The sequence below is a fragment of the Triticum dicoccoides genome, chromosome 2B, assembly GCF_002162155.2.
Source record: "Triticum dicoccoides isolate Atlit2015 ecotype Zavitan chromosome 2B, WEW_v2.0, whole genome shotgun sequence".
Classification (NCBI taxonomy): domain Eukaryota; kingdom Viridiplantae; phylum Streptophyta; class Magnoliopsida; order Poales; family Poaceae; genus Triticum; species Triticum dicoccoides.
The window spans coordinates 131,705,076-131,722,181 of record NC_041383.1 but is presented as its reverse complement, the minus strand read 5'-3'; the positions used below and the strand labels follow the sequence as shown (position 1 = coordinate 131,722,181).

General features: G+C 45.3%; 1 protein-coding gene across 1 annotated transcript; it reads right to left on the bottom strand.

Moving 5' to 3' along the window:
• Positions 1–1,512: 1,512 nt before the first annotated feature.
• On the bottom strand, positions 1,513–4,604 carry LOC119362592. The gene is made up of 10 exons (XM_037627838.1): positions 4,302–4,604; positions 4,088–4,212; positions 3,842–3,946; positions 3,621–3,712; positions 3,159–3,233; positions 2,987–3,056; positions 2,732–2,833; positions 2,147–2,261; positions 1,969–2,031; positions 1,513–1,840 (listed from the first exon to the last, which is right to left on the bottom strand). Exons 1-10 carry the CDS (start codon positions 4,462–4,464, stop codon positions 1,758–1,760), a joined length of 993 nt encoding a protein of 330 aa, XP_037483735.1. The 5' UTR covers positions 4,465–4,604; the 3' UTR covers positions 1,513–1,757.
• Positions 4,605–17,106: the final 12,502 nt, after the last annotated feature.

Sequence of the window (17,106 nt, the reverse complement as noted above, 5' to 3'; positions counted from 1 at the left end):
CCCAGCCTTGCGCTCCCCCAGCCTTGCACTCCCTGAGGCGAGGTTGTCCTACGTCTCGCGTCAAGCAAGACATATGCACTCCCATGCACTGTGGTGTCATGGTCTCCAACCTTTCTCCCTCTAATTAGTTTCTAGTAGACTATGGTTCTTTCTAGATTTCATCATTATTATTATTTTAGTTTTCTTGTGATGATAAAATGTAATTTAAAAAAAATAACCTTAGCATCGCAATAGATAACATAGAAACATATTTTAATTGATATGTTTACATATAGGGCCTAAATTTGATTTCACACCGGGCCTCCATTTTAAAGGTACAACCCTGAGTTTGAGCTTGAAGTTTCGCATAGCAATGGCGTGGTGCAGTCCCTGTCCAAGGCGGATCTGTGATGGCGATTTGATTGCGGATTGGTTTAGATCAGAGACAGTGACGAGCGCGCGGGATCCATCTCGTCGGCTCTCGCGGTTTGGCGAGGTGGGGGTGGGAGCCCTCCCGCCAGGCTCTAGTGGTGGCACACTCTGGCAGTGGCCGGTGCGCCAGGGATCCTACAGTGGCACTGTTGTTGCGGTTGGTCGCTGGATCTAGGTGGCTAGATCTGGGGCTATGAAGGCGGTCGAGACGGTGCACATGTTGTCGGGTGGATTCCTTGGGACGGGTCCGGGTGAAAACCTGGTATTCGGTCGTTGGCCGGAGCCGGTGATGAAGATGCCCTTATCATCATTTCCTTCATGAAGGCATCATCGAGGTGAAACTCCCAACCCCACCCAATACCTCCGGGGGAAACCCTAGATCAGTTGATCGGATGACGGCGGCATTCATGTGTCGTTACCCCCTTGGGGGCGGCATTTTTGGAGATGCACTCGGGCTCGAGGGACCAGCGGTTGGCTTCTTTGGTGGAGCGGTGTTTCTATCTACATATTCATGGCGGAGGTTCTTGGCGGCATGGAGCAGCGGAGGCTTGGCATCAGATGTGTGGTGATGGACACGCGCAGGAGGTCGACGCTGTCTGGCATCGTGGTGGTGTCGGCAGCAGCTAGACCGGGAAAGATAGATGCAACAGTACAGCTCTCAAGATGGATTGTTGGCAGGTGGCTGCGGCGGCCTCATACCCGGCAGGCGTCCTGGTTGAGGAGCACGCCGTACTGGTGGGTGCCCATACCCGGCAGACGTCCTGGTTGGGACCTCAGGTCTTAGATGTTTAGGTTTGGCTGCGAGGTCTGTTAGGCCCAGACTATCAGCATCCCTTCGTCAATTGGATAGGAGTAGCGATAGTTTGTTGCCTAGACGGTGGCTTACTGTTGTATCACATTGTAAGGTCTTGTGTGAATAATTAATAAAATGGCTGCATGCATTGTCCAGATGCAGAGGCTGGGGGTCCTCCTCCATTTCTAAAAAAAGTCTTTTATTCTTATTGTTTTGTGGAAAAGGCAACCTATGACAAAGCAATGAACAAAAGCAATCATCACGAAGGTTTTGCTAAATATGCTTGATCTACTAAACTGACTGAATGATTGTACAATCTGCTGAAATAACATATAGTTTCTTTTGCAGGATGATCCAATAATATTTCTAATTTGATATAAGGATACCCATGCCTTGTACATTGGGAGAGATATATGAAGTACCACAATACATGATGTTTGGACAAAATGTAAAAGCATCGATCATTATTTCGTTGGACACAGGGACTTCATATCAACCTGGTCCCTTTATTCTGGAATCCTTATTTGCGAAGCATGTGATCACAAGATGCGCCTTAGTTTTTGTAGTTAGCTAGGAGAGACTCAATAGCTGCATTTTTGGCCTGTACATCTTCATACCGGATTCGATAGCCATGCCCTGGGGAAAGACAACTCACAAATTAGTTCAAGTTACAGAAAGGCAGTTGAACCGAATATCTTACGGGGTGGCTTGCAAATCCAGGTATGAAACTGAATTTTTGTATGCAATAATGAAGGGATGCTCACCAGGTAAATACCACTCAAAATCTAGGTCCAGTAACTTTCTCATACTATCCAGTTGCAAATTCACTGCGCAACAGATATATATACATTGATCAGGATTTAAGCTTAACTCTGGTACAGTTGAATATTGGTCTTCATCATTTGAGATAGGAAGTCTAGGGAGAAGGGTGGATTGTACTACCTGATTGCTTGCTGTACATCCGAAAGAGATTCAGTTCGTCTGAATATTCTGATTTTGCGACATGGTCGCCAGTGAATAGCGCCTTTAGTGGTTTGTGCAACAAGCAGACCGAGCCCTACATAAAATGTTTTCATTTTCATTTTCATGAGTGAATCTTACCTTAGATGTGCAGGAGAAGATCAGTATGGTGCAACATAATTATTGCTAAAATGACCACGAATTAATGACATCATTACCATCCATCCACCTTGTCTATCCAAAGAAGAATATACAAGCATAGTTCTCTGAAGTTTAAGAAAAACTGGAGAGGATGGGATTGATAATCTCATACTCCCTCCGTCCCAAAATTCTTGTCTTAGATTTATCTAGATACGGATGTAGCTAACACTAAAACGTGAATAGATACATCCGTATGTAGACAAATCTAAGACAAGAATTTTGGGACGGAGGGAGCACTATATTTATAACCTTATAGTGCAGCCAGCTAGCCATAAGCCCAACTCCTCTTTAATCCATAAACTTCTCCATAACAAAGGGGTAGAAGTATATTCAATGTAATTCTATTCATTGAGTTGAGTTACTTACTTCAGTATGGCCTGGGGTATGGATAAGTTCAAAATCATTTCCAATGTTCCAGGGACCACTTCCAGTAAGTTTCCACTCGACATCAGCAGTAATGTCCACTACCTGTGTCAGCAAGGTTATTGCAGCAGATAATCAGGGCAAACATCATAAAGCAAATTACAATTTTATAATCTATGAATTGTAATACGACTTTGAATATCCTTCTAAACATCATGTAAGATATTCCAGTAAGTTTCTTTCTACGGGTGTTCTTACATCTCCTGAATGGATGATTCTCTCGCATTTCAACCGCTCGGCCCACTTCCGATGATCCGCTACATCATCACTGTTTGGTAATTGGTTAGATACTCTTCAATCTCCTTAATAAAAAGGTCCACAAATGCACAAATGAGTAGATAAATGTAGAACTGTGTAAGTCTGAACATACATGTGGGTCAAAAACATGTAGCGCGCTCCACCGAGCTTCTCAATCTTGTCCACCAGTTTCGGCGTATACCTTGGACTGAAATATTAAGAGGTTATCAGAACAACTACAACAAATATAATACGGGGAAAAACAGAGTACTATAACAGATAAATATATCACTATGTGTCCATCAAGGATTTAAGGTTCCGACCAAAAATCAATTAACAAACAACGGTAAACTACACATATGTGTTACAGGGATCTATTACTTACTTCCTTCATGTCACAATGCTATGCAAATTGGTCAATACTACCTCCATACCAAAATATAAGACGTTTTTTCAGTTTAAATTGAACTGCCAAAATGCCTTATATTTTGGTACAGAGGTAGTATTACTTTGTGTTTAAACTGAAATTTTAACAGAAACATATGCAGCCTTATAGCCGAGGGGAGACTTCATAGATTGCTTGGCATTTAGTTACCTGTCAACCATTATGTTTCCTTCTGGGTGAACTATGAGATAAGATGTTGCTCCATATGAGGACTCGGAATGGTAACCGCAAAGGTAAACACCCTGAAACACATCACGTATATAGGAAATGATTAACCAGCACGGTAAAAAACAAGCACACAACTTTTTGGTGCTGAATTTTGTATTTACTGGAGGAAGTTAAAGATGGAGCATATATGAAAATGTTTATACAGGAAGATCGTCGTCGATGGGGAGCGGGAACGTGTTCTGCACTTGGAGAATGTCCTTCGCGGGCTTGTCGGTGTGGATCGAGGCTGTTGGGCAAGAGAGCAAAGCCTGCAAAAATGTACAGAGATAACATGAACTCAATTGTTCAGTAACTATTCTTGAAAGCAAAACGAACTTTTTTGTCAGTCTCCAGTGTTGCGCATCCAAATCACACAGATTAGCTGCAGCTAGCAGTAGTAATAATGTTACCTGCAGTGCCTTGGTCCTCTCCTCCTCAGAGCTGGGCTGCGCCGCCACGGCGGACATGCCGTCCATCCTCTTGAACACCTCCGGCGCCATCCACCGGCAGGTGGCGCAGTCGATGCACCGGTGATCTGCTCACGCGCGCGCGTCAAGCTAGATAAGGCGCCCGGTACTACATAACACAGTTATACTGAATCTGAGGTCGGACAAGGGAGCTCACCGACGAAGAACTCGCCGGAGACGTTCTGCTCTCGCCGCCGGTTCCGGTTGCCGAGCGCCGCGGGGGACGCCGTGGCGCGGACCACCGAGGCGGCGCGTCGGCCGGGGCGTGGGCCCGACGGCGGAGAGGCGAGGGACGCGGCGGCCCGGAGGCTGAGCGCCATGGCGGTGAGCCGGTGACTCGACTGAAAGGAGATAGCTAGCTAGCGAGTGAAGGGTGAGCTCTTCCGTCTCTACACTGCAGCCACGTACTACCTGTGAAGCTGAACTGAGCTGAGCTTGAGCTCGTTCGACAATTATGTTCGACAATTATGCACTTAATAGGAGCATGGGAGTATGGAACCATGTGTGAATGGCTCAAGATTCTTGAGACAGTGACGCCATTGCTGACAGCACATCTGAGTTTGCATGATATATCCACATGATTGGGAGAAGAAACAAGCACTCGATGACATCTGGCAGTACACGGAGTATTATCAGTTATCACTTCTGTAGATGGAAAACAGTGTACCGCCTACTTGTGGCAAGCAATTACCCAATTTGCTTCGTGCGGGTACCAGGATCATCACAGGATCTCTTGTCTGGAAAGGATGAGGATTAGGGCTGTTGAATTTGACTTCAGTCCCGGCGATGTGAACGCAGCTGCAGACACGGACAGGCAAACAGATTCCCCTTTGCCACCTCCTCCTTTGCGCACGTTGTAAACTCATTTGCGCCTTGGAACGATTTGATTAATCTTCTCTCTCGAAAAGGAGGCAAGGGCAACTCCAACGCGGATCACCAAATCGCCTTCAAATATTCGCGATGCTCCACACCCTTTTGATCATCCAAACGACGGTCATTAAATTTGTTCAAACGGATTCACACGTCTGAGAATTCCTAAACCTGCATCAAACTAGGGGAGGTTTCGGGGAGTTTGGACATCCGTCACATTGGACTTTGACGACTGGGCCCAGCCAAAAAACCCACCCGAAGCCCTCTTTTTTTTTCTAACAAGCGGACATCCTCTTGTGCTTTGTATCCATTCTCCTGGAGTCCGCCGCCGCAGTTGTACCCGTTGGAAATATGAACAATTTACCGAATAATTTTATTAACCGAAATACTAGATAAAGCATGACTAATATAGCAGAGACAAAGCAAGTCATGCAATTTGACAGAGAGAAGGTGAATATCATCTGCATATATGAACTAGAACCGAACACATCTAGAACAGACACTAGAGCAAGAAGTTGTGACAGAACCTCCAACAGAAAGAGTATGAGAACGTACGGAATGGCAGCAGAAGCACCGGTCTTGGGGTCGGTGTCCTCGCCAGCCATGTCGTCGAGGAGGTTGTCGACGTCGGGAAGAAGTCATCGTCGGGGAAGTAGTCGTCGGAGTCCGGGGCGTCCGTGACGATGAAGTCAGTAGTCGCGCGGAGCGCTCTCCAAAAACCTTATCACCCTTCTCCTGTACAGGACTCAAAGAGGTGCAGTTTCGGAGGCCTACTGTCCCGACCTGCAGTGCACGCCGCAAGCCGGGATGAGGAAGACAGTAGTAGCTCAGAGATTGGAACCAGTGGCGAGAGGAAGAAGAAGTTTTGGTGCATCTCTCTGAGAGGAGCGACCTCCCTTTTATAGGCGCGAGAGAAGGAGGCGAGACAACAGCGACGGGAGATGAAGCAAAAGAGGGAGACGAAGTGTCCACTACAGAAAACGTTTCAGCTCCCGCGTGACCTTTCGTATACCCGCCGTGCGTGGTAAAAATTCAGACATCAGGTCGGCTCATTCCTGCAACCCGCGGCGCGTCGTGACGAGGCGTGGCGTGGCGAGGTGGGCGGCAGAGGAGGAGCGCACATGGATGTCCCTCTTGTTCTCATGCTCATACATGTGGGGAAAGAACCTCCCTTATAAAGAGGTCCAACTCCCTCTAAACTAGCAATGTGGGACTAAACTTTAGTAGTGTCCCTTGCCTTGCACGAATGGGCTAAGTGGGCCTCTAAGATTTATTAGGAATTTCTGAAATAGTTATTGGGCTGGCCCATAAATAGACAAAATTCCAGCAACCCCCCATCAGATCCGAGAGGCACAATATTTGCCTTTGGTTCCAAAACACTGTTTTATATACCGGTATTGTAGTGAAGACTGTTAAGTTGAACTTTCACCTAGAACTCTATGCTACACTAGTAAGCAACTTGAACAGTGGACTGGGCCTTGAACTGCAAGTTTTCTGCGAATCTAGCTTCACACAAAGCCTTGACCGATACTAGGCTATCGTGGGTCTTCCCTGTGGGTGGAGCTTATGCGTCATACTCAGTGACCTTTCATGAGTTTACTAGAGAGAACCCTACTCTCATAGATTGCGATGTTTGACAATCAGACTGATATATGTGTGCTTCAAAAGATGTTCTGCATGACAACATCTCTGCTTAAATGAGCCATTTAGAACACATTAAGATATACATCAATCTGCCATGCAGATTTAGGAGAGTATTGCATCTTCACGGAGTGGTATTGTTAATAGTAAGGATACTCTCCTCTTAGTTGACCAATAGCTTGTCTTCCACATCTAATTCACGGGATCTCCGATCACATAGACTAGGTTACTACTATGAACAACTCATGTTGTGTGTCTCATACCCATCTCTCTCAATGCATTATCTATCACAGTACATGATAGACCCTTAGTAAAATGATCTGCCGGATTTTTAGATGTTTGGGTATAATCCAATGCAATAACTGTCGGTGTCAAAACCGGCGGATCTCGGGTAGGGGGTCCCGAACTGTGCGTCTAAGGTCGATGGTAACAGGAGGCGGGGGACACGATGTTTACCTAGGTTTGGGCCCTCTCTATGGAGGTAATACCCTACTTCTTGCTTGATTGATCTTGATGAATATGAGTATTACAAGAGTTTATCTTCTACATATCTGAATCACCAAGCTTGCCATCCACGCAAAGGAGAGTCCCATCCAGACATGGGAAGAAGTCCTCTATCTTGTATTTTCATAGCCCAACAATCCGGCCCATGTTAATAGTCCGGCTGTTCGAGGACCCCTTAATCCAGGACTCCCTCAGTAGCCCCCGAAGCAGGCTTCAATGACGAGGTCTCCGGCGCGCAGATTGTCTTCGACATTGCAAGGCGGGTTCCTTCTCTGATTACTTCACACAGTACCTGACTTAAAGAGCAGTATCTGGCTTTTCATTTAATGTCGCGCTCATCGGCTTCCGCACCTTCATGATTTCAGCTTCCACGTGTCGAGCAAATACGAGAGGTTGGGGCATTTTTGCACATACCACCCTGACCATGTAAGAAAGTTTTTCTATTTAAAGAGACGGGGATCTCCAGATCTAGTCCACACCAAGCGCGGAATCCTCAGAGCTTCCTAGCAGAAATCACCCCAACATGGCTAGCGCTCCCAGCTCTTCCTCCCGCCCCCATGGCCCCAAAAAGGCGATTGGGATAGGTGTTCTGTATCCCACAATCAGCTAGTGAAGCTGCAGACACAGGGATTGAAGGAAATATGCCCTAGAGGCAATAATAAAGTTATTAGTTATTTCCTCATATCATGATAAATGTTTATTATTCATGCTAGAATTGTATTAACCGGAAACACGATACATGTGTGAATATATAGACAAACATAGTGTCACTAGTATGCCTCTACTTGACTAGCTCGTTAATCAAAGATGGTTGAGTTTCCTAACCATAGACATGAGTTGTCATTTGATTAACGGGATCACATCATCAGGAGAATGATGTGATTGACTTGACATATTTCGTTAGCTTAGCACTTGATCATTTAGTATGTTTCTATTGCTTTCTTCATGACTTATACATGTTCCGATGACTATGAGATTATGCAACTCCCGTTTACCGGAGGAACACTTTGTGTGCTACCAAACGTCACAACATAACTGGGTGATTACAAAGGTGCTCTACAGGTGTCTCCGAAGGTACTTGTTGAGTTGGCGTATTTCGAGATTAGGATTTGTCACTCCGATTGTCGGAGAGGTGTCTCTAGGCCCTCTCGGTAATGCACATGACTGTAAGCCTTGCAAGCAATGTCACTAATGAGTTAGTTGAAGGATGCTGCATTACATAACGAGTAAAGAGACTTGCCAGTAATGAGATTGAACTAGGTATTAAGATACCGACGATCGAATCTCGGGCAAGTAACATACCGATGACAAAGGGAACAACGTATGTAGTTATGCGGTTTGACCGATAAAGATCTTCGTAGAATATGTGGGAACCAATACGAGCATCCAGGTTTCGCTATTGATTATTGACCACATACATGTCTCGGTCATGTCTACATAGTTCTCGAACCCGTAGGGTCCGCATGCTTAAAGTTCGGTGACGATCAGTATTATGAGTTTTTGTGTTTTGATATACCGAAGGTAGTTCGGAGTCTCGGATATGATCACGGACATGACGAGGAGTCTTGAAATGGTCGAGACGTAAAGATTGATATATTGGACAACTATGTTCGGACACCGGAAGTGTTTTGGGAGGTTTCGGACATTTACCAGAGTACCGGGGGGTTACCGGAATGCCCCCCCTCATGGGGGAGTATATTGGGCCTAATGAGCCTTAGTGGGAGAAGAGGAGGGGCGGCCAGGGCAGCCGCGTGCCCCCTCCCCCTCTAGTCCGAATTGGACAAGGAGGGGGGCACCCCCCTTGCCTTCTCTTCCTCCCTCCCTTCCTTCCCTTCTCCTACTCCTACAAGGAAAGGAGGAGTCCTACTCCCGGTGGGAGTAGGACTCCCCCTTGGCGTGCCCTCCTCCTGGCCGGCCGCCTTCCCCCTTGCTCCTTTATATACCGGGGCAGGGGGCACCTCTAGACACACAAGTTGATCTATTGATCACTCCCAGCCGTGTGCGGTGCCCCCATCCACCATATTCCACCCCGGTCATATCGTAGCGGTGCTTAGGCGAAGCCCTGCGTCGGTAGCAACATCATCACTGTCATCACGCTGTCGTGCTGACGAAACTCTCCCGTGAAGCTCTGCTGGATCGGAGTTTGTGGGACGTCATCGAGCTGAACGTGTGCTGAACTTGGAGGTGTAGTACGTTTGGTACTTGGATCGGTCGGATCGTGAAGATGTATGACTACATCAACCGCATTGTGCTAACGCTTCTGCTTTCAGTTTACGAGGGTACATGGACTCACTCTCCCCACTCGTTGCTATGCATCACCATGATCTTGTGTGTGCGTAGGATTTTTTTAAAATTACTACGTTCCTCAACAGTGGCATCCGAGTAGAACACAAGTGAGTTGTGGGCGATACAAGTCATACTGCTTACCAGCATGTCATACTTTGGTTCGGCGGAATTGTTGGATGAATTGGCCCGGACCGACATTACGGGTACGCTTACGCGAGACTGGTTCTACCGACGTGCTTTGCACATAGGTGGCTGGCGGGTGTCAGTTTCTCCAACTTTAGTTGAACCGAGTGTGGCTACACCCGGTCCTTGAGAAGGTTAAAACAGCACTAACTTGACGAAATATCGTTGAGGTTTTGATGCGTAGGTAAGAACAGTTCTTGCTCAGCCCATAGTAGCCACGTAAAACTTGCAACAACAAAGTAGAGGACATCTAACTTGTTTTTGCAGGGCATGTTGTGATGTGATATGGTCAAGACATGATGCTAAATTTTATTGTATGAGATGATCATGTTTTGTAACAGAGTTATCGGCAACTGGCAGGAGCCATATGGTTGTCGCTTTATTGTATGCAATGCAATCGCCCTGTAATTGCTTTACTTTATCACTAAGCGGTAGCGATAGTCATAGAAGCAATAGTTGGCGAGACGACAATGATGCTACAATGGAGATCAAGGTGTCGCGCCGGTTACGATGGTGATCATGACGGTGCTTTGGAGATGGAGATCAAAGGCACAAGATGATGATGGCCATATCATATCACTTATATTGATTGCATGTGATGTTTATCTTTTATGCATCTTATTTTGCTTTGATTGACGGTAGCATTATAAGATGATCTCTCACTAAATTTCAAGGTATAAGTGTTCTCCCTGAGTATGCACCATTGCGAAAGTTCTTCGTGCCGAGACACCAGGTGATGATCGGGTGTGATAAGCTCTACGTTTAAATACAATGGGTGTAAGATAGCTTTGCACACGCAGAATACTCAGGTTAAACTTGACGAGCCTAGGATATGCAGATATGGCCTTGGAACACTGAGACCGAAAGGTCGAGCGTGAATCATATAGTAGATATGATCAACATAATGATGTTCACCATTGAAAACTACTCCATCTCACGTGATGACCGAACATGGTTTAGTTGATTTGGATCACGTGATCACTTTGATGATTAGAGGGATGTCTATCTAAGTGGGAGTTCTTAAGTAATATGATTAATTGAAATTTAATTTATCATGAACTTAGTAACTGATAGTATTTTTGCTTGTCTATGTTGTTGTAGATAGGAGGGCAGGCCTGGCGCAGTGGTGAAGTCCTCCCCACTTGTGCCAAGAGGTCCTGGGTTCGAACCAGCCTCTCTGCATTGCACTTTGCAGGGGTAAGACTAGGTTCCTATAATCCCTCCCCAGACCCCACCTTGTGTGGGAGCTTCTATGCACTGGGTCTGTCCTTATGTTGTTGTAGATAGATGGCCCGTGCTGTTGTTCCGTTAAATTTTAATGCGTTCCTTGAGAAAGCTAAGTTGAAAGATGATGGTAGCAATTGCATGGACTGGGTCCGTAACTTGAGGATTATCCTCATTGCTGCACGGAAGAATTACGTCCTGGAAGCACCGCTGGGTGCCAGGCCTGCTGCAGATGCAACTGACAACGTTAAGAACGTCTGGCAGAGCAAAGCTGATGACTACTCGATAGTTCAGTGTGCCATGCTTTACGGCTTAGAACCGGGACTTCAACGATGTTTTGAACGTCATGGAGCATATGAGATGTTCCAGGAGTTAAAGTTAATATTTCAAGCAAATGCCCGGATTGAGAGATATGAAGTCTCCAATAAGTTCTATAGCCGCAAGATGGAGGAGAATAGTTCTGTCAGTGAACATATACTCAAAATGTCTGGGGTATAATAATCACTTGATTCAACTAGGAGTTAATCTTCCTGATGATAATGTCATTGACAGAATTCTTCAATCACTGCCACCAAGCTACAAGAGCTTCGTGATGAACTATAATATGCAAGGGATGAACAAGACTATTCCCGAGCTCTTCGCAATGCTAAAAGCTGCGGAGGTAGAAATCAAGAAGGAGCAAGTGTTGATGGTCAACAAGACCACCAGTTCCAAGAAAAAGGGTAAAGGGAAGAAGAAGGGGAACTTCAAGAAGAACGTCAAGAAAGTTGCCGCTCAGGAGAAGAAACCCAAGTCTGGACCTAAGTCTGAGACTGAGTGCTTCTACTGCAAAGGGACTGGTCACTGGAAGCGGAACTGCCCCAAGTATTTGGCGGATAATAAGGATGGCAAGGTGAACAAAGGTATATGTGATATACATGCTATTGATGTGTACCTTACTAATGCTTGCAATAGCACCTGGGTATTTGATACTGGTTCTGTTGCTAATATTTGCAACTCGAAACAGGGACTACGGATTAAGCGAAGATTGGCTAAGGACGAGGTGACGATGCGTGTGGGAAATGGTTCCAAAGTCGATGTGATCGCGGTTTGCACGCTACCTCTACATCTACCTTCGGGATTAGTTTTAGACCTGAATAATTGTTATTTGGTGCTAGCGTTGAGCATGAACATTATATCTGGATCTTGTTTGATGCGAGACGGTTATTCATTTAAATCAGAGAATAATGGTTGTTCTATTTATATGAGTAATATCTTTTATGGTCATGCACCCTTGAAGAGTGGTCTATTTATCCTGAATCTCGATAGTAGTGATACACATATTCATAATGTTGAAGCCAAAAGATGCAGAGTTGATAATGATAGTGTAACTTATTTGTGGCACCGCCGCTTAGGTCATATTGGTGTAAAGCGCATGAAGAAACTCCATACTGATGGACTTCTGGAATCACTTGATTATGAATCACTTGGTACTTGCGAACCATGCCTTATGGGCAAGATGACTAAAACGCCATTCTCCGGAACAATGGAGCGAGCAACATATTTTTTGGAGATCATACATACTGATGTATGTGGTCCAATGAATGTTGAGGCTCACGGCGGGTATCGTTATTTTCTCACCTTCACAGATGATTTGAGTAGATATGGGTATATCTACTTAATGTAACATAAAGCTGAAACATTTGAAAAGTTCAAAGAATTTTAGAGTGAAGTAGAAAATCATCGTAAAAAGAAAATAAAGTTTCTATGATCTGATCGTGGAGGAGAATATTTGAGTTACGAGTTTGGTCTTCATTTGAAACAATGCAGAATAGTTTCACAACTCACACCACCTGGAACACCACATCGTAATGGTGTGTCCGAACATCATAATCGTACTTTACTAGATATGGTGCAATCTATGATGTCTCTTACTGATTTACCACTATTGTTTTGGGGTTATGCTTTAGAGATGGTTGCATTCACGTTAAATAGGGCACCATCGAAATCCGTTGAGACGATGCCTTATGAACTGTGGTTTGGCAAGAAACCAAAGTTGTCGTTTCTTAAAGTTTGGGGATGCGATGCTTATGTGAAAAAACATCAACCTGATAAGCTCGAACCCAAATCGGAAAAATGTGTCTTCATAGGATACCCAAAGGAGACTGTTGGGTACACCTTCTATCACAGATCCGAAGGCAAGACATTTGTTGCTAAATTTGGATCCTTTCTAGAGAAGGAGTTTCTCTCGAAAGAAGTGAGTGGGAGGAAAGTAGAACTTGATGAAGTAACTGTACCTACTCCCTTATTAGAAAGTAGTTCATCACAGAAACCGGTTCCTGTGACGCCTACACCAATTAGTGAGGAAGCTAATGATATTGATCATGAAACTTCAGATCAAGTTACTACCGAACCTCGTAGGTCAACCAGAGTAAGATCCGCACCAGAGTGGTACGGTAATCCTATTCTGGAGGTCATGTTACTTGACCATGACGAACCTATGAACTATGAGGAAGCGATGATGAGCCCAAATTCCGCAAAATGGCTTGAGGCCATGAAATCTGAGATGGGATCCATGTATGAAAACAAAGTGTGGACTTTGGTTGACTTGCTCGATGATCGGCAAGCCATTGAGAATAAATGGATTTTCAAGAAGAAGACTGACGCTGACGGTAATGTTACTATCTACAAAGCTCGATTTGTCGCGAAAGGCCGACAAGTTCAAGGGGTTGACTACGATGAGACTTTCTCACCCGAAGCGATGCTTAAGTCTGTCCGAATCATGTTAGCAATTGCTGCATTTTATGATTATGAAATTTGGCAAATGGATGTCAAAACTGCATTCCTGAATGGATTTCTGGAAGAAGAGTTGTATGTGATGTAGCCAGAAGGTTTTGTCAATCCAAAAGGTGCTAACAAAGTGTGCAAGCTCTAGCGATCCATTTATGGACTGGTGCAAGCCTCTCGGAGTTGGAATAAATGCTTTGAGAGTGTGATCAAAGCATATGGTTTTATATAGACTTTTGGAGAAGCCTGTATTTACAAGAAAGTGAGTGGGAGCTCTGTAGCATTTCTGATATTATATGTGGACGAAATATTGTTGATTGGAAATGATATAGAATTTCTAGATAGCATAAAAGGATACTTGACTAGAAGTTTTTCAATGAAAGACCTCGGTGAAGCTGCTTATATATTGGGCATCAAGATCTATAGAGATAGATCAAGACGCTTAATTGGACTTTCACAAAGCACATACCTTGATAAAGTTTTGAAGAAGTTCAAAATGGATCAAGCAAAGAAAGGGTTCTTGCCTGTATTACAAGGTGTGAAGTTGAGTCAGACTCAATGCCTGACCACTGCAGAAGATAGAGAGAAAATGAAAGATGTTCCATATGCTTCAGCCATAGGCTCTATCATGTATGCAATGCTGTGTACCAGACTGATGTGTGCCTTGCTATTAGCTTAGCAGGGAGGTACCAAAGTAATCCAGGAGTGGATCACTGGACAGTGGTCAAGAACATCCTGAAATATCTGAAAAGGACTAAGGATATGTTTCTCATTTATGGAGGTGACAAAGAGCTAGTCGTAAATGGTTACGTCGATGCAAGCTTTGACACTGATCCGGACGATTCTAAATCGCAAATCGGATATGATGGAGCTGTCAGTTGGTGCAGTTCTAAAGAAAGTGTCGTGGTGGGATCTACGTGTGAAGCGGAGTACATAGCTGCTTCAGAAGCAGCAAATGAAGGAGTTTGGATGAAGGAGTTCATATCCTATCTAGGTGTCATACCTAGTGCATCGGGTCCAATGAAAATCTTTTGTGACAATACTGGTGCAATTGCCTTGGCAAAGGAATCCAGATTTCACAAGAGAACCAAGCACATCAAGAGACACTTCAATTCCATCCGGGATCAAGTCCAGGTGGGAGACATAGAGATTTGCAAGATACATACGGACCTGAATGTTGCAGACCCATTGACTAAGCCTCTTCCACGAGCAAAACATGATCAGCACCAAGACTCCATGGGTGTTAGAATCATTATTGTATAATCTAGATTATTGACTCTAATGCAAGTGGGAGACTAAAGGAAATATGCCCTAGAGGCAATAATAAAGTTATTATTTATTTCCTCATATCATGATAAATGTTTATTATTCATGCTAGAATTGTATTAACCGGAAACATGATACATGTGTGAATATATAGACAAACATAGTGTCACTAGTATGCCTCTACTTGACTAGTTCGTTTATCAAAGATGGTTGAGTTTCCTAACCATAGATATGAGTTGTCATTTGATTCATGGGATCACATCATTAGGAGAATGATGTGATTGACTTGACCCATTCCGGTAGCTTAGCACTTGATCGTTTAGTATGTTGCTATTGCTTTCTTCATGACTTATACATGTTCCTATGACTATGAGATTATGCAACTCCCGTTTACCGGAGGAACACTTTGTGTGCTACCAAACGTCACAACGCAACTGGGTGATTATAAAGGTGCTCTATAGGTGTCTCCGAAGGTACTTGTTGAGTTGGCGTATTTCGAGATTAGGATTTGTCACTCTGATTGTCGGAGAGGTATCTCTGGGCCCTCTTGGTAATGGACATTACTGTAAACCTTGAAAGCAATGTGACTAATGAGTTAGTTGCGGGATGATGCATTACATAACGAGTAAATAGACTTGCCGGTAACGAGATTGTACTAGGTATTGAGATACCGACGATCGGATCTCGGGCAAGTAACATACCAATGAAAAAGGGAACAACGTATGTAGTTATGCGGTTTGACCGATAAAGATCTTCGTAGAATATGTGGGAACCAATATGAGCATCCAGATTCCACTATTGGTTATTGACCAGAGACGTGTCTCGGTCATGTCTACATAGTTCTCGAACCCGTAGGGTCCGCACGCTTAAAGTTCGGTGATGATCGGTATTATGAGTTTTTGTGTTTTGATGTACCGAAGGTAGTTCGGAGTCTCGGATATGATCACGTACATGAAGAGGAGTCTTGAAATGGTCGAGATGTAATGATCGATATATTGGACGACTATGTTCAGACACGGAAGTGTTTCGGGAGGTTTCGGACATTTACCGGAGTATCGGGGGGTTACCGGAACCCTCCCGGGGAGTATATTGTGCCTAATGGGCCTTAGTGGGAGAAGAGGAGGGGCGGCCAGGGCAGCCGCGCACCCCCTCCCCCTCTAGTCCAAATTGGACAAGGAGGGGGGGGGGCGGCGCCCCCCTTTCCTTCTCTTCCTCTCTCCCTTCCTTCCCTTCTCCTACTCCTATAAGGAAAGGAGGAGTCCTACTCCTGGTGGGAGTAGGACTCCCCCTTGGCGCGCCCTCCTCCTAGCCGGCCGCCTCCCCCCTTGTTCCTTTATATACGGGGGCAGGGGGCACCTCTAGACACATAAGTTAATCTGTTGATCACTCCCAGCCGTGTGCGGTGCCCCCCTCCACCATATTCCACCTCGGTCATATTGTAGCGGTGCTTAGGCGAAGCCCTGCATCAGTAGCAACATCATCACCGTCATCACACCGTCGTGCTGACGAAACTCTCCCGTGAAGCTCTGCTGGATCGGAGTTCACTGGACGTCATCTAGCTGAACGTGTGCTGAACTCGGAGGTGCTGTACGTTTGGTACTTGGATCGGTTGGATCGTGAAGACGTACGACTACATCAATCGCGTTGTGCTAACACTTCCGCTTTCGGTCTACGAGGGTACGTGGAATCACTCTCCCCGCTCGTTGCTATGCATCACCATGATCTTGCGTGTGCGTAGGATTTTTTTTGAAATTACTACGTTCCCCAACAAGGATTTCTCCCCCCCGTAGATCTAGTCCCCGTTCGAGCCGGATTGGCTTCCTTCGATGGTGGGGAGCAGGTAGAGAATTTCCCCAACCCATCCAGGGGGGAACGAGTATGCTTTGTTCCCTACTTATTGAGAGGCGTCGGATTTCCAATCTACCCATTCCTTCGAGGGCTTCTGGAGTATTATGGCCTCCAACTGCACAATTTCACTCATGACTCCATCCTGCACATTACGGGCTACGTTGCTCTTTGTGAGTTATTCCTGGGTTGCGAGGCCCATTTTGATTTATGGAAGAAGCTATTCTGCCTCGTCCCTCGTAATCAAGAGGGATCAATATTTCAAATGGGCGGCGCCGAGGTGCGGCGCATCGCCGGGACCAGATACCTGTCCGGCACGCCGAGGAAGGCATCGGAAGAGTGGCCTTCCGAATGGTTCTATATTGAGGACGTCTCCC